Source organism: Lithobates pipiens, unplaced genomic scaffold (genome assembly GCF_037356315.1).
Source record: "Lithobates pipiens isolate NorthernLeopardFrog02 unplaced genomic scaffold, aLitPip1_a1.2 Scaffold_52, whole genome shotgun sequence".
In the NCBI taxonomy this organism is placed as follows: Eukaryota; Metazoa; Chordata; class Amphibia; order Anura; family Ranidae; genus Lithobates; species Lithobates pipiens.
Window position 1 is genome coordinate 105,405 of NW_027507875.1, and position 26,574 is coordinate 131,978.

The following is a 26,574-nucleotide window of genomic DNA, read 5'->3' on the forward strand; positions in this document are numbered from 1 at the left end:
ATTTTTTGGGACTGTGCCCGTATTCAACCGTTTTGGGGTTTGCTTTTTGACGTGATCAATAAGGTAGCTGGTTATACTATAAACCTTAACATATCTCATGCCTTACTATTTGTTGCCCCACCAGATACTCCTAAACATTTGAGATGTTTGATTCACTCGATCTGTCTAGCCATGTTATGGTCTATAGCACTTAATTGGAAGTCTCCCTCTCTGTCATTTACCCAGATCCTCTCACGCATAGATCTCATGATGCATGTTGAAAAAATTCACCACACTTTGCATGATTCTATCCCACTATACGATGCAAAATGGAAACCGTGGTCTATCTTTAGACTCTTATATTAACTGTGCTGGTCTCTCCTCTCCCTTTGCTTTGATATCCTGTTATTTTCTCTCCTTTTCTTTATCCTTGGATGCTCCCCCCTCTTTTTTCATTTTTCCTCCTTTTGTCTCTTCTAGTTCTTCAGAAATATTCTTTTCCTTTTGATCCATGTGGTATTATTTATCTCATAAGTTAATACTCATGTTGTTCATACTGATTTCATGGTTCTTTTTTTGTTTATGTTGCTATGTTCACTCAATTTTGATCATATACGATGCTCACTATGTAATTTGCGCTTTTTGTTTTGTACGCTTGTACATGCTCTACCACTGCGTATTTTCGATTATTTCCTAATAAATACTTTTGAAAACAAAAAAAACATTCCTTGCTTTATCAGCAATTTTAATTCCAGGGATAGAGAATTGGCAAGCGGACTACTTGAGTTTCCACAATTATTCCCGTGAGAATGGTCCCTTCACCCTGACATCTTTCTGTCAATATGTCAAAAATGTGGAGTCCCGGACCTGGATCTCTTTGTGTCCAGGTTCAACAACAAGATTGTCAACTTTGTGTCAAGGGCAAGGGATCCAATGGCATTCGGAATAGATGTCTGTTTTTTCCATGGGATCAGTTTTCACTGATCTATGCGTTTCCTCCTATTCCGCTAGTTCCGCGCCTTCTTCGCAGGATCAAGCAAGAGGCGATTCTTTTGGCCCCAGAGTGGCCCAGGAGATCTTGGTTTGCAAAGATCATAAAGATGGCGGTAGGGGATCCTACCACTGTGGCCAGACCTTCTCTCGCAAGGTCTGGTATTCCACCATACCTTACAAACGCTAAATTTAACAGTTTGGCTGTTGAGACCCACATTCTGAAAAACAGTGGGTTGTCGGCTTCAGTAGTTTCTAATTTGGTTAATGCTAGGAAGCCGGCCTCCAGAGTCATATACTATAGAGTCTGGAAGGCATATGTCTCCTGGTTTGAATCTAGGGGTTGGCACCCCAGGAAATATAGGTAGGATCCTTGAATTCCTACAGATGGTATTAGAAATTAAGCTGGCCCTGAGTACTATCAAGGGCCAGGTGTCGGCCTTATCGTTTTTTCTTTCCCCCCCCCCCCCCCAACGACCACTTGTTTCGCGCTCTCTGGTTCGTAACTTTATTCAAGGGGTAATGCGGATTAATCCTCCAGTTGGGTTACCCCTGAACCCTTGGGACTTGCATTTAGTCCTGTTGGCAGTACAGAAACAGCCTTTTGATCCAATACAAGATATTCTCTTGGTCCTCCTGACAAGGAAAATAATTGTCTTGGTTGCTATATCTTCTGCTAGAAGAGTATTAGAGTTGGCTGCTTTTTTTTGTAAAGAGCCATATTTTTTTTATTCATTAGGATGAGGTTGTATTGCGGCCTCATCCTAATTTCCTAATGAAAGTTGTGTCCGATTTTCATTTGAAGCAGCATATTGTTCTGCCTTCATTTATTTTTATTTTTTCCAGAACCTTGTTCTGTGAAAGAGGTGGCTACATTCTCTTGATGTGGTGAGAGCGGTCAAGGTCTGTTTGAAAGTGACAGATTCGTAAAACAGATGTTTTGTTTTCGTTGCCAGATGGTCTGTAAAGAGGGCAGGCAATGTCAAAATCTACTATTTTTAAATGGATTTGTCAAGCGATTGTTCAAGCAAAATTCCTACTTTTCATGTTAAAGTGCACTCCACCAGGGTTGTTGGTGCTTCTTGGGCAGTGCATCACCAAGCCTCCATGGCTCAGATACCGGTATGCAAGGCCACAACGTGGTCTTCAGTCTATACGTTTACCAGATTCTGTCAGGTAGATGTAAAGGTCATGAGGATATCTCCTTCGGGCAGTGTACTGCAGGCTGCAGTACGAGTCCTCTGGTCTCTTGGTGCCCTACTTTTGTTGTGTCTCCCTCCCTTCAGTTGGCATTGCTATGGGACATCACACATAGTAATTACTATGGCTCTGTGTCCCGTGATGTACGATAAGAAAATGGGATTTTTATAGCGGCTTACCTGCAAAATCCTTTTTCTTTTGAAGTACATCACGGGACACAGAGGTCCCTCCCTCCTTTGGTGTACATATGCATTTCTTTGCTACAAAACTGAGGAACTCCCAGCAGTGGGAGGGGTTGTATAAGGAGTGCACTTTTTTGTCTTGGGGCGTGCCAGTGTCCATCACCTGAAGGTGGCCTATAACCCACATAGTAACTACTATGGCTCTGTGTCCCATGATGTACTTCAAAGAAAAGGATTTTACAGGGAAGCTGTTATAAAAAATCCTATTTTTTTTATTTTTTTATTTTTTAATCATTTAGTTTTATTGTGTGCACCAGTAAGGACAATACAAATCCAGCATTGAAATATGGTACAGTAAGAATGGACTTTTAACACAAACCAATAATTAATTAGCATTGTATGTTAGGTACATAGCGAATAGGATTATATTAACATGACAAAGCAATAAATTAACCACTTAAGCCCCGGATCATTTGGCAGGCAAAAGCCCAGACCACTTTTTGTGATTCGCCACTGCATCGCTTTAACCGACAATTGCGCGGTCATGCGCCGTGGCTCCCAAACAAAATGGACGTCCTTTTTTTTCCCCCTACAAATAGAGCTTTCTTTTGGTGCCATTTACCTCTGCGGTTTTTATTTTTTGCTCTATAAACAAAAAAAACGCCAATTTTGAAAAAAAACACATTATTTTGAACTTTTTGCTATAATAAATATCCCCCAAAAATATATATAAAACTTTTTTTTTTTCCTCAGTTTAGGCCGATACGTATTTTTCTACATATTTTTGGTAAAAAAAAACCTGCAATAAGCGTATATTGATTGGTTTGCGTAAAAGTTGTAGCGTCTACAAAATAGGCGATAGATTTATGACATTTTTACAATTTTTTTTTTTTACTAGTAATGGTGCGATCAGCGATTTATTTATTTATTTTTTCATGACTGCAACATTATGGCGGACACATCGAACAATTTTGACACCTTTTTGGGACCATTGGCATTAATACAGAGATCAATGCTATAAAATTGCATTGGTTACTGTAAAAATGTCACTAGCACTACCTAGTGGTTAACCACTAGGTGGCAGTGTAGGAGTTAAGTGTTCCTAGGGGCATTTTTCTAATTGGGTGCGTGGTTGTGTGTGACACCACACTGATTGCTGCTCCCGATGACAGGGTGCAGACGATCAGTGTTCTGTCACTAGGCAGAATCGAGTCAGCAGGACCCGCGACCATGGTCACGGAGGTCTCGGCAGGCGCGCACGTCGGGAAATTCAAAAGTAACAAACGAGTACGTTACTTTTACCAGCTGTTGCATTCTGCTGACGTATACGTGCAGGAGGTGGTCGGGAACCGGTTAAAAGTTGCCACCACCCAAAATGGGTCCAAAATATCCCTAAGGGTCAATTTTGTCATGTGATACAAAATTGCACAAGGGATACAGACTACATTGAACTCAGTGCCTGTCTAAAAATTCTTAAAGAAAAAAATCCCAGAGAGCCTATTGGAAGATACCTATAAACAGTACCTTCATGGGAAAACTCACCAAAACCAGCTTGCCACCAAAAGACTGCTCATGTAGTTTCATTACCACATTCCACTCCAAACACAAGAAAATGGAAAGAATTCTGCCCAAACATTGGGACAATCTTACAACAGGACCCTCGCCTTAAGTCTATCCTTCCCCCACACCCTAGGGTGATATACCATAGGGCCCCAAACCTGAAGAATGAAATCGCTCCCAGCAAATTGAAAAACACTTCGGCTCCCTCTCCAGCACTCACGCTCATTCCTTTGGTAGGGATGTATCGATGTTAAAAAAAAAAAAAAAAAAAAAAAAAATGATGTAAGACATGCAGCTTTGTAGACCATGGCAAAAAATGTTTCAGTACAAAAGGACACCCTTACTTTTTGAAAGACTTTTATAATTGCTCATCGGATTACGTAGTCTATGGCCTCACCTGCCCGGGTGACCTGATATACGTTGGACGTACCATCAGACCCCTCCAACAGCGATTTGGAGAGCACAGGAGATGTATTTAGGGTGGAACGGACCCGCATAGTGTCTCCAGACACGGGCGCGGCCATCACGCCATTCACGGCCAGCCGGCTCAAGAAACGCGTTGCACTTCCAGTGACGTCATCACCCTCTGTCTGGATCACAGCCTGTCTACCAAGCCTCGTTCTGATGTACATTCACCGCTGACGGAAAAACACCATCTAGCGGCAATGGGAGATGAACACAGGGACAGCTAATCCACTCCAGTGATTGACTGACGATTCACATTGCATAAGACCATACAATGCCTTATATTAACTACTGAAATGTGAGTTTGACTTGTTGTTACTTGTTATATTAAAATTATTATACAGTCTTCACACAGGGCCGCCACCTTTTTTCTTGTCTTTTCAGTGCGGGAATGAGGTTCTGTTTCCACTGGATGGCTGCCGGAATTTGTTGACTTTGACTTTCCAGTTCTCTCCCCTCTCTGCCTTCCTCCCCTGTCTGCCTCCATCCCCCATCCTGTCAATTGAAATTGTCATTTTTATGCAGTTACAACTCTTTTCTTATGGACTTTATTCATTATCCAATGTGTGATTTTATTGCATAATTTATGCTCCTCCTGCATTCTAGTTTAATTTACCAACTGTATTGCTGTAGTTTTACACCAGTTACCTGTATTATGTATTGTTTACACACACAGTTGCCGCTTCTCCGTGTGCCCTGAACGATCGTGGGAGCTTGGCGGCGATCGAGACTGCTGGGCACTCTCATCGGCTCAGGGAGCGAGAGGGGGCACACGTAAGCACCCCCTAGTGGCTGTTTATGCTACCAATGTAGCATAAAGGCAATTTGCGCAGCCGAGCCATGCTGCCGCAGTACAACTGCGGCGGCTGGTCGGCATACGGTTAAACTTAATTAAAATGCAACATCAATCACCCTGAAGCTGGTGTACACAAACAAATTTGCACCATTGCAAATCTGCAGATTGACTGATTCCCTAAACGTCAAGTTCTCCCTTCTCCCTTTTTTAGACCTTCCAGGTCAACCCATCAGCTTACTGTCCAAGATGACGGGGACCTTGCCAGGCTGCAACACCCACCTTCTTCAAGGTCCAGCCTTAACTCTCCGTCTAGGACCCAACATCAGAGGAGATGTTCCCATTCCTCCTCCCAGCAGAGGAGATGTTCCCATTCCTCCTCCCAGCAGAGGAGATGTTCCCATTCCTCCTCCCAGCAGAGGAGATGTTCCCATTCCTCCTCCCAGCAGAGGAGATGTTCCCATTCCTCCTCCCAGCAGAGGAGATGTTCCCATTCCTCCTCCCAGCAGAGGAGATGTTCCCATTCCTCCTCCCAGCAGAGGAGATGTTCCCATTCCTCCTCCAAACACCACACCCACCGCTACAACAGCCGTTTTGATCACAGATCCTGGGGTTGTGGGACCCGGGTCCTGGAAGTCAAGTCCTCATGTGACCCTTGACTGAATGTAGTGAAACAATAAATCAGAGAAGTTAATGCTTTCAAAAAGTAAAACATCAATAATAAACAATACACATGTGCATAATGTGCAATAAACAAAAAATGGGCTATTGAACCAAAAAAAGGATCAAAAAAACTTTTAGAAGGAAAAAAAAAATATTGTTTAAACTACAGCCTAGTGCTGTGAAGCACAACCTAGTGATTAAGTGAGAAAAACAAACAACAAAATTGAAAAATAAATCAAAACAAATCCCATGCTTTGGATAAATGAAGTGATTTACAAGGCCTCATAAATGTGAAGATATAAGTTCATTGGGTAGAACGTGAATGAAACTTTAAAGATGAACGTGAATGAAGCTTTAAAATTGGTCCCAGGTGTCACTGGTGCAGGTGCTTGACCACGTAAATTCTTTCACTCTACAGTTTAAGTAAGTAATAAAGGCTTACCAGAGCCACCTTTAGTGTGCGCAAATACGAACTCCCCAAATGTTGGGATCGGACAGGATCGTTCCTCCGACACTCCTCGTGTAGATGACTCGAATCACTTTTCCGGATAGGAAGGTGAAAAATGACCCACACCTTCGGGTGCTCCTTGAACGTCGTCCGTTCCGGTCCGTTCGAGAAAAGTTGGCGTGTCACCAAATGGATGAGAAAGAAAAAAACGCCCAATCGTGTAATAAAGTCTAAAATATATGTACTTTATTTTCCAACCAAATAGGCGTTGAAAGATACAAATGACTCAATAGAGTCGTATAAAATTGAACGAAAAAATCGTTTTTTTCCCCCTGATGACGTCAATTTGTGACGAAACGATCGTCGGGTAGATACGTCTACATCTCGTGCTAATTTTATCCGCTGTATTTTACATTTTTGCTAGCAATTTTTTCGTTCAATTTTATACGACTCTATTGAGTCATTTGTATCTTTCAACGCCTATTTGGTTGGAAAATAAAGTACATATATTTTAGACTTTATTACACGATTGGGCGTTTTTTTCTTTCTCATCCATTTGGTGACACGCCAACTTTTCTCGAACGGACCGGAACGGACGACGTTCAAGGAGCACCCGAAGGTGTGGGTCATTTTTCACCTTCCTATCCGGAAAAGTGATTCGAGTCATCTACACGAGGAGTGTCGGAGGAACGATCCTGTCCGATCCCAACATTTGGGGAGTTCGTATTTGCGCACACTAAAGGTGGCTCTGGTAAGCCTTTATTACTTACTTAAACTGTAGAGTGAAAGAATTTACGTGGTCAAGCACCTGCACCAGTGACACCTGGGACCAATTTTAAAGCTTCATTCACGTTCATCTTTAAAGTTTCATTCACGTTCTACCCAATGAACTTATATCTTCACATTTATGAGGCCTTGTAAATCACTTCATTTATCCAAAGCATGGGATTTGTTTTGATTTATTTTTCAATTTTGTTGTTTGTTTTTCTCACTTAATCACTAGGTTGTGCTTCACAGCACTAGGCTGTAGTTTAAACAATATTTTTTTTTTTTTTTTCCTTCTAAAAGTTTTTTTGATCCTTTTTTTGGTTCAATAGCCCATTTTTTGTTTATTGCACATTATGCACATGTGTATTGTTTATTATTGATGTTTTACTTTTTGAAAGCATTAACTTCTCTGATTTATTGTTTCACTACATTCAGTCACGTGTTATACATTAAGCGCTGCACTGTTTTTTATATTTCTGTTTATTGGACCTAGTATCTGGTTTTTTGTGCTTAGCTGCTATTTTCTTCATTGATTTTTTCCATATCAATTATTCTATTTTTTTACCAAGCGCAAGTTTCACCCCTTTTGTTCTCATGTGACCCTTGTTATGCCAAGGGGATCGGGGAAAAAGATGCTGAAAGCCGGAAAATGGAGACGCTGGTCAAACGAGTGGTGCAACAATCCCCCAAAGAGTGGGGTACATCTTACACGCGGAGCCAGTACACCACATTATCTGGCTCCTTGGCTGACGAGGCCTAGGAGGATCTGGGCCCATCCCAACCTTATGATTCCTCGCACAGCGAGATGGAGGGAGATGAGTTTGTCAGAGGCTTCGACTTCACCCTGGTTTCTCCACTAATTAAAGCGGTCAAAGAGGCCCTTAAGTGGGAATACTCTTCTACTCCCGCAGCTAAACAGAAGAAATTCTTTAACCATCTGGAGAAAGGACATTCCAATTTCCCACTCCTCTCTGAATTAAAGGATATTATTGATGAGGAATGGAGCAAGGTAGATAAGAAGACCTCTGTCACGTAGAACCTCCAGGTTATACCCCTTCAAGGCTGAGGAAGTTAATATCTGGTAAATGCTGTCCTCGTAGAAGCAGCTCTGATGTGACTAGCTAAATGCGTCACTCGTCCTCTGGAAGATGCAGTATCCTTCAAAGATGGGATTGAGAGAAGAATAGATCAAGGTCGGAAAAGGATTTATGGGTCAGCCGGGATCGCTTGCAAACCCGTCAAAGGCCATGGAGGTTTGGATGGAGAATGTAGACTCCATGATCAGAGGCGTCTCAGAACATCTGGCCAGGGGCTCGGTAATCGAGGAGCTTAACCACTTCCCAACTGGCGTATGACGATGTACGTCGGCAGAATGGCACGGGCAGGCAAATTGGCGTACAGGTACGTCCATTTGTATTTGCCGCCCTGCCATAGCGAGCGCGCCGGTCGGGACCCCCCGTGAGTGTGGTTGCGGGTCCTGCGGACTCGATCGCCGCGATAGTCTCATGGGGAGGCTGAACGGAAGGAGATGCCGATGTAAACGGCATCTCCCCGTTCTGCCTAGCAACATTGGTTGGAGTAGAGATCAGTGTTCACCAACACAGCCCAGCCCCCCCAGTTAGTGCCACGCCCCTAGGACACACTTAACCCCTACACTGCCACCCCCTGGTCAACTCCTTCACTGCCAGTGTCATTTACACAGGAATCAGTGCATTTGTATAGCACTGATTGCTGTATAAATGACAATGGTCCCAAAAATGTGTCAAAAATGTCTGATGTGTCCGCCCTAATGTCGCAGTCACAATAAAAATCGCTAATTGCCGACCATTACTTATTTTTGGTAAAAAAAAAAATGTACAAGAATACGTATCGGCCTAAACTGAGGAAAAATAGATATTTTTTTATATATTTTTGGGGGATATTTATTATAGCAAAAAGTAAAAAATTTGTTTTTTTTTCTTCAGAATTGTTGCTCTAGTTCTGTTTATACCGCAAAAAAAAAACCGCAGGGGTGATCAAAAGAGCTTCTATTTGTGGGAAGAAAGGGGCGTCAATTTTGTTTGGGAGCTATGTCGCAAGACCGCGCAATTGTCCGTTAAAGCGACGCTGTGCCGAATCACAAAAAGTGGAGTCTTAAGCCAGCAAAATGGTCCAGTCTGAAAGTGGTTAAGCTGGCAGTGGCCTTTCTGGGGGAGGCTTCAATTGACCGTATCCACTTGTTGGCCCGGACTATGCTGTCCTCAGTCAAGGCCAAGTGGGCCTTGTAGTTGCGCCCCTGGCTTTCTGACCCAGCATCCAAGCAGGCCTGGTGTAGGATCCCCTTGAAGGGTCCTTGCTGTTATTCATGTTGAGCATCTGTCTAATCAGAAAAGGCCTCAGCACAGAAGACATAGTACTGAGCATTCAAGGGAAGCGCGTTCCTACTGGCCCGGCCGAGATATCAGAAGAAACTGGAGCAGAAGACGGGCATCCTTCCAGAAGCCCACTAAGAGCCAGATGTCCAGTGGACGGAAGCCGGCTAAGCTATTTTTGAGTTTGGGCCTGCCCAGGCATGTCGTGTGGGGGGCGCGTCTGCTTCTCTTCCAGCACGTCTGGGGGAAAAAGCAATCTGGAGCAAGTCCGCCTGATATACTGTACTTAGTTCCACACTGGAGAAAGCTCCATCTCTCTCCCCATGGAAAAGATTCCAGTCATTCAAGGAAGAATCTCACAAGCTCTTCACACCTAAAAGCCTCACAATGCTTAAAGATTACGATGGTCTCTATGACCCCCATGGTCATGTGGTCTCTGGGGAGATTAAACCCTTTTCAGATAGTGTTTCTTCAACAACGGAATTTGGGGAACGATAATCGGTCCATTCACATAACTTCAGTGATGAACAGTCTCTTCTGGTGGCTCCAGCACAGAAATCTGTTAAGCTGCCACTCCATTGCTCCTGTCTCATGGGTCACGGTCTTGACCGATGCCAGTGGTGCTGATTTGGGAGCCCTTTGCAGGTCAGGACTTGCTCAAGGCAAGTGGGGTGCTCGTCTTCACAACCTGGGTTTGAATGTCCTGGAGTTACCGGCAGCCTGGTCTGCCCTCCAATCTTTCACTCATCTCCTGAAGGGAGTTTTACTGAAGATGGACAACACCACAGCGGTCTCATGTGAAGAGACGAGGGGCACTCTGAGCTCTACTCTGCTCCAAGAAGTCAAGGCCGTCATGTCCTGGGCTCAGAAAAATCTGACCAATATTTCAGCAGTCTTCGTCCCTGTAGTCTAGAATGTCCAAGCAGATGTTCGAGTTGATCCTGTCCTTGGGAGTCAGTCCCGAAGTAGATTTATTTGCATCCCCCTGCAACTTCAAAATCAAGATGAATTACACTCGGGGCCCATTGCAGCCAGGCCTTCGGAATAGATGCCCTGACAGATCAGTGGAAGCTCCAACAGGGCGTATGTGGATACGCTTGCATGGAGTCCGCCTCTGTCTGCGGGCTCAGCGGGAAATCTCTCCGTTGATCTCCGCTGAGCCAGCATATGATGATAGGTCCCTCTCTGCTCACTGGGCGGGGCTTGTCAAGCGCCACTGGATTCTGTGGAGAGATCGGATGAAAACGGCCACATGTCCATTTTCATCAGATCTCAGCCGATCTGCCAGTGACAGATCCGGACGTAGGGCCATCCGTCTGCTTTTGGCGGATCGGACCGGGTCGGATGTCAGCGGACATGTCACCGCTGACATCCATCGCTCCATAGACCAGCATGGAGCGCCCATTCAAGTCAGCCATCAAAACTGACAGGCAGACCTGAGCGGTCTGACGGGGGCCTAACATTTCTTATTTTCTGCAATTTTTTTCACTTTTTGCATTATATGCACCCGTGGTATAAACACCCCTCAAACCCTGTATTTAGAGGTTGCAAATTACCTGTTAATAAGAGCAGCGCCATATCTGTCCTTCCTCTTTTTTCACATTCCTCTAGGTTTACCTTAGGGTAAATTTATTGATAGAGGCTGCAGTCCTTCACATATTTTACATTTAATTTTCATTTGTACTATAAGCGCGGGAGTCAAATCTTTCAGGATTTTAGTTTCCTCTCTGGAGTAAATGTTTGTGAGGCAGTGATATGCCTTTGCTTCCCAATTTTGCCCATGTGAATGATCAGTGAGGTAGGCAGAGAAGACAAATCCCTGCCATGCTAGAGTAGGCTTTTAGCGGCAGAGAGGGATGTAGAAAGAGCAGACGGCATCAGAATGGTCGTATGTGTCTGACGTGATCGCTGCTGTGTATGTGCCTCTGCCCCGCGTCACAAGACAGAAAGTGAAGGGACTTATCACAAGTAGGACACAGACAGCACCAATACATCTATAGGGGCTTGAATCTGAATGAAGAAAGGTTAGCTATACATTCACTTTAAATTATAATACTTCAGCATTGCCCCTCAGCTATAGGCATGTATCTGCCTTCTTCATATGAATTATGCCGTTGCTGAAGAGATATCTGGCTAGAAGGCCCCTCTTGAAGGTGTGAGAAACTGGCAGTTAAAAAAAACATTTTGTGTTTTCATTTAATTGTTACAGCACATTTTTATTATCTGAAAGGTGTGTGTGTGTGTGTGTGTGTGTGTGTGTGTGTGTTTGTTTGTTTGTTTGTTTTGGTATTGGTCTGTCATCATTGTGCAGGAGGAAGGCTGAGCCTTAAATCCTGATGTGCCTGCTTTGACAGGGAGAGAATACAAATCTGTATTAGAACAATTTTTAAGAATGGAAATTCAGATTATTACAATTGTCTGTTTTGGGACTGATCAGTTGAACAAGGATATTGATAACTGTTAACACCACAAATATTTTTACAGATGAATTAAGGAAGTATAGCTGGCCTGGAATTCCTCGAGATGTTCGACCTACCACATGGAGACTTTTGTCGGTAAGATTTTTAAATAAAAATTTGGGTACATTGAATACATTTAGTGATCAGTTATGTTGTTTAACCACTTACCGACCGTGCCATAGCTGAATGACGGCTACAGCGCGGTTGGATAACTCTGGGAGGGTGTACTATGACTCCCCCTGGGGCACGCACCTGGGAATGTCCTTGAGCATCGGGTCTTCCAGATCCGGCGTGTCACAGATCGGGGTAAAGGGCCAATGACAGTGGCCCTTTACCCCGTGATCGCTCTGTCCAGTTACGGAGCAGTCAGTTGTCAACAAACCGGAGCATGCCCATTTCAGCTCCTCCCCTCTCCTCGCACCGATCGGTACAGTGTGAGAAGAGGAGGGATGGCGGTGCAGCAGCGCTGTGGGCTGTATCTGAAGTTCCCACAGCGATGCCCTGTGCCCATCCATGGCTCCACATTTGTGCCACATCGGTGCCTCACATGCACACCAGTGCCACTACAGTGCCTCAAAGTGTAATAGGTAGTCAAATTAGATTTGAAATTTATATCCCTAGAACACCTGATGGTACTCCCTGCGTGTTGGCACTATGTATGTGGCTGGACTTTATAAAAATCTCACATGTAGCATCGCCATATTTAGGAGGAGTAGCAGAATATATTTTGGGGTGTCGTTTTTGCTATGTACATGCTATGTGCTAGAAATCGTATAAATTGACAATTTTGTAGAAAAAAAATAAATGTGTTTTTTCATTTTCTTTTCAGTCCAGGAAAGTTAAGTGGGGAGGAGAAATAGTGACCTGGGGTGTGCCATGGTCACATGGTCAGTATGCCTAAAAGAGGGCATACTCAAGAAGTAATTAGTGAAATAAAGGAAAATAAAAAAGGGGGTGGGTGGGGTAACGTGAAAAGGAACATCGACGAGATGAGTGTTTTGAGGGCAAGTTTATTTGGAGCGAGACTCCTACCAATTCAGCCTTCCTATTTGAACTCTGAGTCTCTTGGAAATAGTCCAGGAAAGGTCGGGGGGGGGGGGGGGAGAATGGTGACCTGGAGGGTGCCATGAAAATGTGTGAAACATCTCAACGTGTGGATCCAGGATATACCTGGAGTAACAAGATGAATTCCACCTACCCAACTTCTTGATGATGTGAACAGGGGACCCCTTGGCGATAGGCTGCTGAAGCAGCTCCTATCCTGAAAGAATGGACTCAGTATAATTTGGAGTCCAAGCCCAAGTTCACTAGGGAGGGTGTGGCAACGTTTGCCAAATTGTGCTGTGGTGAGAGAGGCACTTGGGGATGGTAGGATTGGCTATCCTTGGGTTTGTCTGATGACTGCACCACGAGTTGATCTAGGACTGCTACTAAGCACCATGCAGTATAGGTCTCAAAATACTTAATATCGGCGCCGGCTCCTAACCACTGTGTCTTGCGAGTGTCTAGGTGCAACCGGAAATGGTTGGGTTATCTGACTGTTTATTTAGGAGCGTACGGGCCTTTGTACCAGTACATATAATTTTGCTTGGCCTTAGAAAACCACAGAAGGCCAGATAAATAACTACCTTGAGGCTGTAAGCTAAGTAGTTGCCCGGAGGGGGTCCTGTTAAGCATATCGGACATGCCACAGAATATAGGCCCTGTGATGGGAGCCTGCTGGTCACGGCAGGGGGGCTACTCTTCTGAATTGCCTTTTTAAAATGGCCTTAATGGGGTAAACCAAGAAAACAGAGGGCCTCTTCGATGCAGCAAGGACGCAAAGTGCTGGATTCTTGGCAGATATGTCTTACTGGTGTTGTGAGAAAGTTTAAGCTGGGAGTGGCAGTAAGCCACAAAAGCAAGCATGTATTGAATGTTACAATCTCGGTACCCTAGGCTAGATTATAACTACTGGAAAGTATTCCAAGCCATGTTGTACGCCTTGCTTGAGTTGGCTGATAATGACTTGTCAATTGAATTGCAGCGATACGTAATGAGCATCTAATCCATCGCTAACAGTGAGAAGTAAGTGGCAAGGGAGTCTGCGACCTGCTTGACAAACCGTGGATAATTAAATTGGGATAACCCATCCGCAGCTGTATTATCTACACCAGGCGTAGGCAGCCTCAGTCTTCCAGCTGTTTTGAAACTACAAGTCCCATGAGACATTGCAAGACCCTGCCAATCAGTCATAACTCGCAGAGGCATGATGTGATTTGTAGTTTCAACACAGCTGGAGGTTGCCTACCCCTCATCTACAGCATTGATGAACCTACAGTGAATGTGGAATTTGTAGTGGAGGGACAGCCAAATGAGCCTGCATATGAACGACATGATGAGTAATGAACAGGGACCTACCTTTGTTAATATTTTTAAAGGTAGCCTGACACTGGAGTAAACTACAGTATTCCCTGTCCATTGGTGAACCCAACACCTGTGATGCTGGAATTATGGGGTTAATTTCAAGGGGTTATTTGTACAGACCTGGGAATTGCCAGACTTTTGTCCGGCCAAGGTCCTGTTAACCAGTGAGTGCCAACTATTGCTGCATAGCCATTGGTGGCTGCAGCATCAGTAATACTACTACTCAGGGAGATGACGCTGACACTGCAGGAATGAACATGGCAATGTCGTTCCAGCGCTGGAGGAACTCCTCCTACATTTGTAAATCGAAAAAAAACAATGTTTATAACAATGTTTATATCTAATTTTATCCAAGAATCAGAGTCGGGGGGAGTTTGTAGTAGTGCCAACAACCTACAAATGAAAGACCTATCTTGGGGAATAATTCCCATGGTAAGTTGGGCATACCTAGCAGATTGTAGTTCCTTCCTGGAACAGGTTTGGGAGGTCATAAACGCATGCATATGGTCTCTAATTCTAGACAATTTGTCTGCCGGCAGACTAGCCTGCATGGACTGGGTGTCTAACATAATCCCCAGGAAGGTGAGTGCAGTAGCAGGGCCCTCAACTTTCTTAGCTGCCACTGGGTGGGATTTTAAATGCTGAAAACTGCCATGAGCTTCTGTAGATCGGTAGGGGCTTTTTTTAAGATTTTCAACAAGCCTGGTAACCGTCTAGATAGTAAATAACCATTTTGACAGTGTTCTCTATGCGTATGAATCCAATTTAGAGCACTGGGAATAAAAATCTGACCTGCACTGTAGTCCAGCTATGAGTTTGGGGATGATCCAGGTTCTCAGAGGGCGTGCTGCCATGTTCTGAAACCCTTGGCATCATTGGTAGGATGGAGGCAAATTCTTCAATATTCGCAGCCTGTGAGGTGACCTATGTAACTATATAAAACAAACCTATTAAAACAAATCTGTTGAGTATATAATACTGCTTTCCCTTTTTTTTTCTTTTTTTATCTTTATGGTGATTAAGCGTGAGTTTATGTATGAGCTGACTCACTATTATAGTGGGTCAGTTAGAAAACGAAAACTCATGTTGCATGGGACTGAAGGCATGTCGGTCCTTGAGTGTGGTAAGGGCCAAATTACATGAGGCGTAGCAGGCAAATTAAAAATGTAAATTCAGGCCCTGGAATACCTGAAAAAGGTGTCAGTAAGTCATATGTGAGTAGAGATATGTTGTAAACGGATTATGTATGTATTAACGTATGAGGAGATTTGCCACCGAAACAAGCCAGTTAATGAATGAACATCTCAATCCATTAGCACCCATAAACATGATGGGTGACAGCTGTAGCATTGTAATACTATGAGAGAAGGGATAAGTGATGCATGTACAACAAAATTCCATGTATCTGATGACAAGTGAAAGTGGAAATATATTATACTAACCTGTGTCATCTGCATGGAAATGCAGTCTTGTAATTCCTATTGAAATGTAGTAATAGGAACTTAAAGAAAATAAGAAACAACCACCCGGTTAAAATATTACTTGGACCCTAGATAAGAAACAAGATATGCCCACAGTGTCTAATCAGCCAGTAGATGTGAAGTAGTGATTATTCTAATTTATACATAAGAGTATTGTAACTGCCTGCTGGTATATTGCTGTGGCTACCAGATGATATGGTTGAACTGGACGATAACTGCTAAACTTTAATAAGACCTATCGCCATGCAACTGTGTATGTCTGTTCCTCAATGTGACCTGAAAAAATAACGGAAATTCCCAAAACATGTGTAACAATCTAATCAGATTCTTGAAATCTTAGATGTTAAGTGTGATCTGAAAGTATCCCAAAACTATCAACCATATCCGATTAAGGCTACAGTTGCACTTGACATAGGTACTACATGAAAGTCTTGACCTCTGGTACCTAAAAGCCCCATGTCACCAGATGAAACATCACACGTACTGTGGCAAATGTAGACTAGAAACGGATATGATTACGAATATCACATAAGTAGCAAATAAGTGAGATGCAGATGGGAAATGATGAACTCATGTTGCAGGTGACTGAAAGTGTGTTTGTCCTATAATCATCGTAAGAAATTCCAAAAATGAAAATTGTATGAACGCATTGATGTAGTGATAAGCTAACAGTGCTATGTGTAGATTAGATGAAAGTGCCGATAAGAAGAATCCCTTTGTAAAGTAGAAATTATACGTAACATACCGATGCTGAAACAAACCTAATGAAGCGAGAAAGTGTACCAGGATCGATGCGATTCGATTGCAGTGACTTACGAAACACAAACCAGCGACCAATTTGAGAAACAATCAAATTCCTGCAGAAAATCATACGGACTACCGCGGTATGGGAAACCTTGTGGTAGTGTTCAGCGTCCTAACTTCAAGAAAGCGGAACCAGAAGCTGTAACTTGAACAGAATGTTGGCGAAATGAGTGGGTTATGTAATGTGCTTCAAATGAGGGTTGAGGGCAGGTTTACATGGAACGAAACTCCTACAAATTCAGCCTGGCCTGCGGTCAACCTTTCTGTTTATGCTCTTATAACACCTGATGATTCTCCCTGCATGTTGGGCCTCGTGGTATCGCCATGATTGGGAGAAGTAGCAGAATGTATTTTGGGGTGTAGTTGCAAGTATGCATATGCTGTGTGTGAGAAATAACTAATGACAATTTTGTAAAAAAAAAAAAAAAAAAAAATCGAAATTTTGCAAAGGATTGTGGGAAAAATTACAAATTCAAAAAAAAATCTCACCGTGCCTCTTAGTAAATACCTTGGCATGTCTACTTTCCAAAAAGTAGTCATTTGGGGGGTATTTGTACTCCTGACATTTCAGGACCTCAAGAAATGAGACCATCCATACATCAGGTGTGATACATTTTCATAAATTGCCACCATAGCTTCTGGACTCTAACTTTGACAAAGACCAAAACATATACACTGATTTTAGATGTTTTAACCAAAGATATGTAGCAGTATACATTTTGGCAAAAGTGTGAAGAAAAATTACTAATTTGGAAAATTTTCTACCAAAGGGTTTTTTATTTTTTTTTATTTTTTATTTTTTATTTTTTTTCCATTTTATAGAACAAAAAATTAAAAACTCATTGGTGATTAAATACCATCAAGAGAGCTCTGTGTGAAAAAAAAAAAAATACAAACATTTTCTTATGAGTCCAGTGTTGTATGCTTGAGTAATTGTCATTTAAAATGTGAGAGCACTGAAAACTGAAAATTGGTCTGTTTAGGAAAGGGGTTTTAAGACCCCATTCACACCTGAGCGTTTTGTAGCTTGAAGCCTGAAGCTACAAAACGCTAGAGGGGAAAAATTATATTATTCTCAATGGAGAGATTTCACATCTCCACTACATGTCGCCTGAAGCCGAACGCCTGAAGCTCAAACAATTTCCGGACCCTTTTTTGTCGCTCGAATTGAGCAGATTTTCTTTCAACATTGGTGACCTTTTGCCCTGCACAAAATCGCGGTAAAAACCACAGCGAATCGCAGTAAAAAACACCGCAAAAAACGCTTGAAAACGATACGCTTAGGTGTGAATGCAGCCTTAGTGCTCAGTGAGCAAGTGGTTAAGTCAACCAGTATTGAGGAAATGAAGAGGCTGCCATTGCTGATCTTTATATTTTTCCTAAAAAAAAAATCACTAACTGGATCACTAACCTGCAGCACAGATGTGCTGGTCAGGTGTTCACTCCCCTTTGGCTTCCTGATCTATATGCGTGTTCCAGGTCGGTGACTCGGAAAGTATTAACATCTGAGAGAGCCACCTAACATTTTCCCAGCATTCATTGGGCATACAAGCAGTTTTTATGGAACTCGTGGGTTAAGCTTCTGCTCTTAGGAGCAAGTCTAGTGGCTGCATGTATAACATAAGTGCTAGCTTAGTGTTTCTAAAGGAGGTTTGATGTCTATTTTCCGCACACCTACCCCCCTTGCCCCCACCTTCCCAGCTTTGCCAGTTCAAGACCCTCAAGCTAAAGAATTTTATATCAATAGCTACTGGCATTGTCCTACTGGACCCCCAGATCATGGATGTTCACCCTAACAGCCAGCATTGGTTGCAGTGTCATGCAAGACTCCTCAGATTCAGAAATTCTCTTTTAAGGGCTGTTCTGCACCTCTGATATACCAGACCTTCAAATTTAAACAGTCACTGCAGTGCCCATTAACAGGATCAGTGTTCCTACCGGACCTCCAGATTGGGCTACACATTGCATGACTACTCTGCTCTGCCTGTGTAATGCTGGACATTCAGATTGTAGAATGCAATAAAATAATTACTATTATATTTGTGTATTAATTTGTCTAGTCCCTATAGATTAATCTATTGAAAGTCTGATAAGCACAACGATATAACAAACACCTCTGCTTAGTAAACAAGTTACATTTTATTTCCCAAGAAATTTAGGAAAGCTAACAAAGTATTAAGGCACTACAATATCTCAAAGCTTAGAATCAAAACATTTAATACAAGTATATCAAAGATACTTATCACAAGGCCCTCCATGAGGCTTTGTAGCATCGGCTAGGCTCAGAAGACCAAGAGAGCCATTCACCATGAGGCTTAGGCCCAAGCCAGAATCCAAAGGGGAAGGCCTCAAGATGGCTGCTGAGCCATGAGGCTTGCACAGACCACCATCAGCTGAGAGAGAATGCCTGTGTGTGTGCTCTCTTCATTCAAACATACACGCCTACTCGTAGCCACCCCCATTTGCCTTCCATCCAATAGATATAGCCAAGGGGAAGTTCTTCAAATGTCTGTCCATTCTTCATGGATCATCTCTATTTGCCCTGTGTCAAATTTCCATGACACCTTGGCAGCAGTTGTCTCTTTGAAGCTTGTAATCACACATATCCCAGCAGGTGGGCTTGAGCCAAGCCATTGTTTTGATACACTACAGAGCTTTGATGCGTTTTCCAACCCGACTGTATCAACCAGGAAGTTAAATACCAGAAGTATGATACTTAACCATATTTCGTATCCAACACAGATCCTGGTGCTTACCATAGTTTCAAACACCGTTCTGTTAAATGCTGGCCTTTTTATATTGAGGGTCACTACTGAAAAATCACAATAGTACTGAGGACGCAGTGCACTGAGGTCACTTGCTGTCGCTTGCCAAAATCACTGGAACACTTTACCACACTCCTTTTTTCACTTTATGTGGTCCACGTTTATTTTATTTTTATTTTTTTGCAGCGTTTTGCTTTCTTTCTTTATCTTGGAGGAATTATTTGCTGTTTCCTGGAGGCATAATTTCTGGATGTACACTTACAGAAAGTGAGTGTCACTTGCTATATACATTGTACAGTGACAGTGTTGGGCTGTGCATGTGAATTATCTTCTTCACTTTTGATTACTACTGTTCCAGATAGCTTAAAACTACACTGGAGATGCAGCAGGGCCTCATGTCACCATTGCTATCTGCCAAAAGCCTCAATTAATACTTGAACAGGATGGCAACCCAGTGTCTTTGCAGAGGTCAAAGGGTCTGCCCTTCCATCTTTTGCTCACCCTCTTTGCTGCTGCAAGGGTCAGATGAAGAGCACTTTAGCTCAACTTTGCTGTGTGTCTCTTAAAGGGGCACCACCATCAGCACTGCATGGGACCATTTTAACAGCGTATCTGACATTAGAAAAAGACCAGCCTGTCTGCTAATGCTAGCTGACTCCACACTTTGCCTGTGCAAAAGTTTGACTGGGTTTGAGTCATTCTGACACTTGTAAGTTGTCCACTAAATTGTTACTTTTCTTTTTTATATAATCACGTTTTATTAAAGTTTTAACAATACAAAGAAAAGACAGTGCAGTAAAAGCCTTGTGTACATTATTTCCAAGAGGCAACAAGATATTGGAGTTTATAGGTGCTGAAACCTCCTCCTAGAATGATGAATCTTACAACGTAATTTTAAAAAGTATTCCTTTTGTTATAAATTGTTAAAATGTCTATACCACATATTAGACACATTGAAAATGCAAGTGTTACGCGGCATAATTCTAATGATTTAAACAGACTTCCCCCCTCTCCGAAGTATAGAAATTCCTCTATAAACAATTGTATATGCAGTCATGGATGCCCGTGGCAAACAGAGCATTACACATATGAGGAAATGCACAACCCAACGTGTTTTGCATTGTCTGCTTCTTTAGGGGTTTTTCTTTGGAGGGAAAAGCATGTAGTAGATTTCCTGTAAAAGACACAAATGCAAATAATATGCAGTATCTCACAAAAGTTAGTACACCCCTCACATTTTTGTAAATATTTTATTACATATTTTCATGTGACAACACTGAAGAAATTACCCTCTGGGGGTTATTTACGAAAGGCAAATCTACTTTGCACTGCAAGTGTACTTGAAAATGCACTTGGAAGTGCAGTCGCTTTAAATCTAAGGGGTAGATCTGAAATGAGGGCAAGCTCTGCTGATTTTATCATCCAATTATGTGCAAGCTAAAATGCTGTTTTTTATATTCCTAGCATGTCCCCCCTCGGATCTACAGCGACTTTACTTCCTAGTGCACTTTCGGTGCAAAGTGTATTTTCCTTTAGTAAATAACCCCCTTTGCTACAATGTAAAGTAGCTAGTGTTCAACTTGTATAACAGTGTAAATTTGCTGTCCCCTCAATATAACTTGGCACCCAGTCATTTAATGTCTAAACCGCTGACATAAAAAGTGAGTACACCCCTAAATGGAAATGTCCAAATTGGGTCCAATTAGCCATTTTCCATCACCGGTGTCATGCGACTAGTTAGGGTTACAAGGTCTCAGGTGTGACTGGGGAGCAGGTGTGTTAAATTTGGTGTTGTTGCACGCTCTTACTGGTCACTGGAAGTTCAGCATGGCACCTCATGGCAAAGAACTTTGAGGAGCTGAAAATAAAAATAATTGTTGCTCTACATCAAGATGGCCTAGGCTATAAGAAGATTGCCAAGTCCCTGAAACTGAGATGCAGCATGGTGGCCAAAATTATACAATGGTTTAACAGGACAGGTTCCACTTGCAATGATCGCCCAAAGAAGTTGAGTGCACATGCTCAGACCATACGCCGCATACGGCATCAAATTTTGGTCTGCATGGCCATCATCCTAGAAGGAAGCCTCTTCTAAAGATAATGCACAAGAAAGCCAGCGAGCTGCTTTGCTGAAGACAAGCAGACTAAGGTCATTGATTACTGGAATCATGTCCTGTTTTCTGTTGAGACGAAGAGAAATTTGGTTTAGATGGTGTCAAGCATGTGTGGCGGCATCCAGGTGAGGAGTACAAAGACGAGCATGTCTTGCCTACAGTCAAGCATGTTGGTGGCAGTGTCATGGTCTGGTGCTCCGGCACTAGGGAGCTACAGTTCATTGAGGGAACCATGAATGCCAACATGTACTGTGACATACTGAAGCAGAGCATGATCCCCTCCCTTCGGAGACTGGGTCGCAGGGCAGTATTCCAGCATAACGACCCCAAACACACCTCCAAGACAACCACTGCCTTTCTAAAGAAGCTGAGGGTAAAGGTGATGGACTGACCAAGCATGTCTCCAGACCTAAACCCTATTGAGAATCTGCGGGGCAGGTGCGTGGAAGGTGGAGGAGCGCAGGGTATCTAACATCCACCAGATCTGTGATGCCATCATTGACGGACCGGAAAAGGACTCCAGTGGCAACCTGTGAAGCTCTGATGAACTCCATTCCCAAGAGGGTTAAGGCAGTGTTGGAAAATAATGGTGGCCACACAAAATATTGACACTTTGGATCCAATTTGGACATTTTCATTAAGGGGTGTACTCACTTTTTTTGGCAGCGGTTTAGACAGTAATGGCTGTGTGAGTTTTGAGGGGACAGCAAAGTTACACATCTACAAGATGTATAGTCTAGTAGATCGGGTAGAGGTCAGCTCCAAATAAACACAACAAATATAGGTACCAACATCCCTAAAATTGGTAGAACAAGAATATAGAGAGAATGGGACTTTGGAGGTACATCATGTAGAAAGCAACACAATTTGGGGGGGCGTGGCCTGGAGCGGCATGAGATAGGACGCATGTGAGCTGAGCTCCGCCGGCCGCATATCCTGATCACATATCATGAGACGCAGACTGCACTCTTCTCTCCGTTCTGACTGCTCCGCGAACCGGGCAACCCCAGGGCACATGTCGCAGACAAAACTGAACAACTCAGCGGCCGCTAGATTGTCTCTCGATTCCGGCATGATGAAGCAGGCCCAGCAGACCAAGATGGCGCTGCCATGCAGGGGGAGGAGGACGCGCGGAACACAGACACAGCCAGACTCCTGGATGCTATTACAGCATGTCAAGAAGCTGTCACGAACTGCCAAACCAACCTCGCAGCCAGGATTGAAGAGGTAAAAGTTGATCTATCGCTGGTTAGGCAAGATTTCCAGAAACCAACAAGAAAGGGAGAGGGTTACTGAAGCTGAGACCCGCCTGAGTAATGTAGAGGACCCCCCCCCCCCCCCCTGCAGATCTCCTCGGAGGCAATGCAGCACCAAGTGAATCAAATCCTACAGAAACAGGATGATATTGAGAATAGAATTCACGGGTGTAATCTGAGCTTTATAGGCCTGCCAGAGGGGGTGGAGGGCAGAGACCCCCCGACTTTTTTTGGAAAAGCTCCTTTTGGACACCTACGGAAGGGACTTGTTCTCCCCCATGTTTGCGGTGGAACGCGCACATACTGTCGGGTAAGCCTCCCCCACCGGGGACGCCTCCCCGCACCTTTATTGCCAAGTTCCTAAACTTCAGGGACAGACACCATCCTCCGTCTCAGCAGGGAAAAGGGGAACATTCCTTTAGAAAACAAAACCGTAGCAATCTTCCCTGATTTTTCTTCTGAAGTTCAGAAAAAATGCAAAAGTTTTATGGAAGTGAAAAGACACCTGCGAATCAAAAATATAAAATATGCTATGCTATTCCCTGCTCGTCTACGTGTGGAAGGTACAGACCGGGCCCACTTTTTTGAGGATCCTGAGACAGCGCTCTCGTGGCTGGAACGTCGAGATACCAACAGATGAGTATATGTGCACGAATCAGTCTGTCACTGCTGGCTGTTTTCTGGAAGTTCCCCCTCTTCTCTCAACTGGTCATCTTTGACTATGTATGTGTTGCTGGACTGAGACCCCTATCTCCTTATACCCCCTGAGTGATTGTGAAACTGCACGACAGCAATGCTTACTGCACCCACCACTCCAGGGCCCAAAATACTGAGACACTGAATGTTACCAGCCCCATGCGGTTTAACAGCACACTGATGGGCCCAGCCGTGTGGAGGCAGGGCGCCTGACTGCATATGTACATTGCTCACTGGTCAAGACAGTCACACACGAGGGTGGAGGCTGAGTTCCCCATGAGTGCTGGGACACTCGATTCTAGACTGGCCTCCCTCACAGGATGGAGACGGAGCTGTTATAGTTACTTTGGCCGTCATCTCCGTTGGAAAGAGTGTCCTGCCCTACACGGGGCCCTGTAACATTTGATTGCATATTGCAGCTAAACATGCCAATGTCTGTGTTGAAACTAACTTTATTTTTCCCACTTTTCACAGGAGCATACTTTTTTGAACCCTCCTTGCCGGCGGGGAAAAACAACTAATTAGCGAGCTCACCTTGCTTTGTGAGCACAGTCCTATAGTGTCACATAATACAGCGAAGTTTCGCCCAACATTTTACTATGCACCACTCGGGTTGGAACGAATGGCATAATACTTCGCTCTTTTACCATGACACCTCTACGGGTACTCTCTTGCTGCAATGTTATTCCTTCCCGAGTTGGAAAATGTTTGTGCCCAGTTGGCAGTTAGGGTTTAATGAACGAGGCAGTTGCAATAAAACTACTCAAATTCCGCGCCATGTGAACAAAAAAAAAATATATATATAATAGAAAAATAATAAAAAATATATATACACAAAAGAGCAGCTCCCTAGAAAAGTGAAACAAACACGTAGCGTGATAACAATGATTAAGGGTGCTCTGTAAAGAATATTAATCTAAACCACTAATTGGCAAAAAACATATATTTCTCTTCCTAAACCACTGAATAAAAATGGCTGGAAAAGAAAGTGCTGAAAATAATGTGAAGATCACCAAAGTGAAAAATATACACATCATAAGAATGATTATACTAGAAAAATGGTGGACATCAGTGAACCACCATACATAATAATAATAATTGACAATGTAAAGTCCCAACAAAGTGTCTCTACAAAGAATGAATTCTGTCTAATTCTGCCGATCCGGAAGGTGAAAAACAAATAATAATTGTGATATAGCAGCGGTTAGCAACAACTCGGAAGAAAACTTGCGACTCCCTCCACCATGAACGTAGAACCACACCAGTAGTGATAATACAAGTCCAAACTGTTTACCAGATTCGTTTGACCACTTTAATTAAAAAGTAAGTCAAACAACACTTGTACTGGATAATGCCTGCTCATATGGATACCAATGCAGATGATATTAGATGGTGTGTCTCTCTTCACAGACTCAAGCGGCAAATGTGAAAAAATACAAAAAAAATCCATAGCATAATACTGACTTTAATAAAAAATAAGTTAAAAAAACAGACAGCCAAAAGGCTCCTTACATGATTAAGTGCCTAGCCTGGCACCGGGACTGCTCGCTCTGACCAAAAGAATCGCTCTCCAACTCAAGGAAAAATTCTTCCGCATTCGATATTGGCATGCGTTCCAGGCCTACAGACCGACAAACCGGGCCGGAAATGGCGTTGAATAGCGTGACCAAGTGCTGCTCCGACGTACGTTTTTCGTTAACGTCTTCAGGAAGCGCACTGGGTCACTCGTAATCTTAGCTTATATCGGATCATTGGTCGAATTATAACGAATAGGAAAACGGGTCGTGCGCAGCCTCAGTACACCCAAGGCGAACAACACTAATAATGGACAACTATATCAAATCGTAAATGCTCGGAACCTAATCCAAACATTGTCGAATTAAAACGGATACAGTTGTCAAGTTATATCGAACCATATCAAATTGTAACGGATATAGTTGTCAAATTATATCGAAAAACATTCACGAATTGTGACGAATGAAAAAAGCAGGTCGTGCACAGCCAACCAGGCAAAACAAAGATCGCTAATGATTAACGATTGTGCCACATCCCTAACGAATGACGGAAACAATCGTCAACCACAGCAGATCATTATTAAATTATAACGGATGCAGTTTGTCAATTGAATCGGATTACTGGCGATTCGTGATGAATACAAAAAAAGGGGAAAAGGTCGTGCGCAGCCCCAGTGCCACCCAGGCAGCACAACACACAAATACAACTAATACATTCATATTCACAATGCATAATTTGTGAGACGAAGCGTCACCAATAAATTTTACATTCGAAGGTGTGCACAAGACGAATAATCCTAAAAAAAATTACAGAAGAGTCACTAATCTTTCACATGATTCTAGCAAAAACAAAATCAATAAAAATATATGAAAAAATTATAAAAATATATGTGGGGAAAATATATAAAAAGTAAATATGCTAATATACATATCAAACCCCCCACGTCATTGGGAGAAGACAAGTACATAAGCACAATACCAATTCTATAATAAAAAGTCTAAAATACACGAGCGACTATCCTATCGGGGAACACATACATGCCCCGAAAAAGAAAATCTATACAGAAGGACCCGAGTGCAATCAAAAAAAGATTAACGCCTCAATGAAACGCCTCTTTTCCCCCTTTTTAGGGAATGGAGAAGGGAGAAAAACGAGGCAACCCTGGTCTCGTTTAACTCTATGTAAAGGGGACAGGGTAAAAGGATTTCAAAATTGCTTCCAATCAATCATTAGATAAGAAACAATTTAGATCAAGTTCGATATTCATTCCTAATGGCTGCAAGGTTTATAATTTATAAATCCATCTGGTTTCATTTTTCGAAATTTCTTTTTCATATGCGTTCCTCTCCAATGTCTCATGATTTTATCAATCCCATAAAACCTACACAAAGAAGGATCGCTATTATGGTACTGTTTAAAGTGTCTCGAGACACTATGGTTAGGGAAACCTTTCTTTATATTTGCAAGATGCTCGTTTATTCTAATTTTTAATTGTCTTGTGATGCGACCTACATATTGCAAGGAACATGGACATTCCAATACGTACGTTACATGATCTGAATTGCAAGTAATGAGAGGTTTGATTTTGAATTCTTCTCCCGTTACACGTGATGTAAAGTTCAACATTTTTTTCGGAATCCCGGAACCCCTAGTAACTTTACATGCACGACACCTAGTAC

The 26,574-nt window shown here is 42.9% G+C and overlaps 1 protein-coding gene across 2 annotated transcripts in view; it reads left to right on the forward strand.

Moving 5' to 3' along the window:
- Positions 1–26,574, forward strand: part of TBC1D22B (TBC1 domain family member 22B) — a 496,720-nt gene that overhangs the window by 73,240 nt on the left and 396,906 nt on the right. For both annotated transcript variants that reach the window (XM_077467354.1, XM_077467355.1), the window contains exon 3: positions 11,884–11,954. In XM_077467354.1, the coding sequence (XP_077323480.1) occupies positions 11,884–11,954 (71 nt within the window). The remainder of the gene's footprint in view (positions 1–11,883; positions 11,955–26,574) is intronic.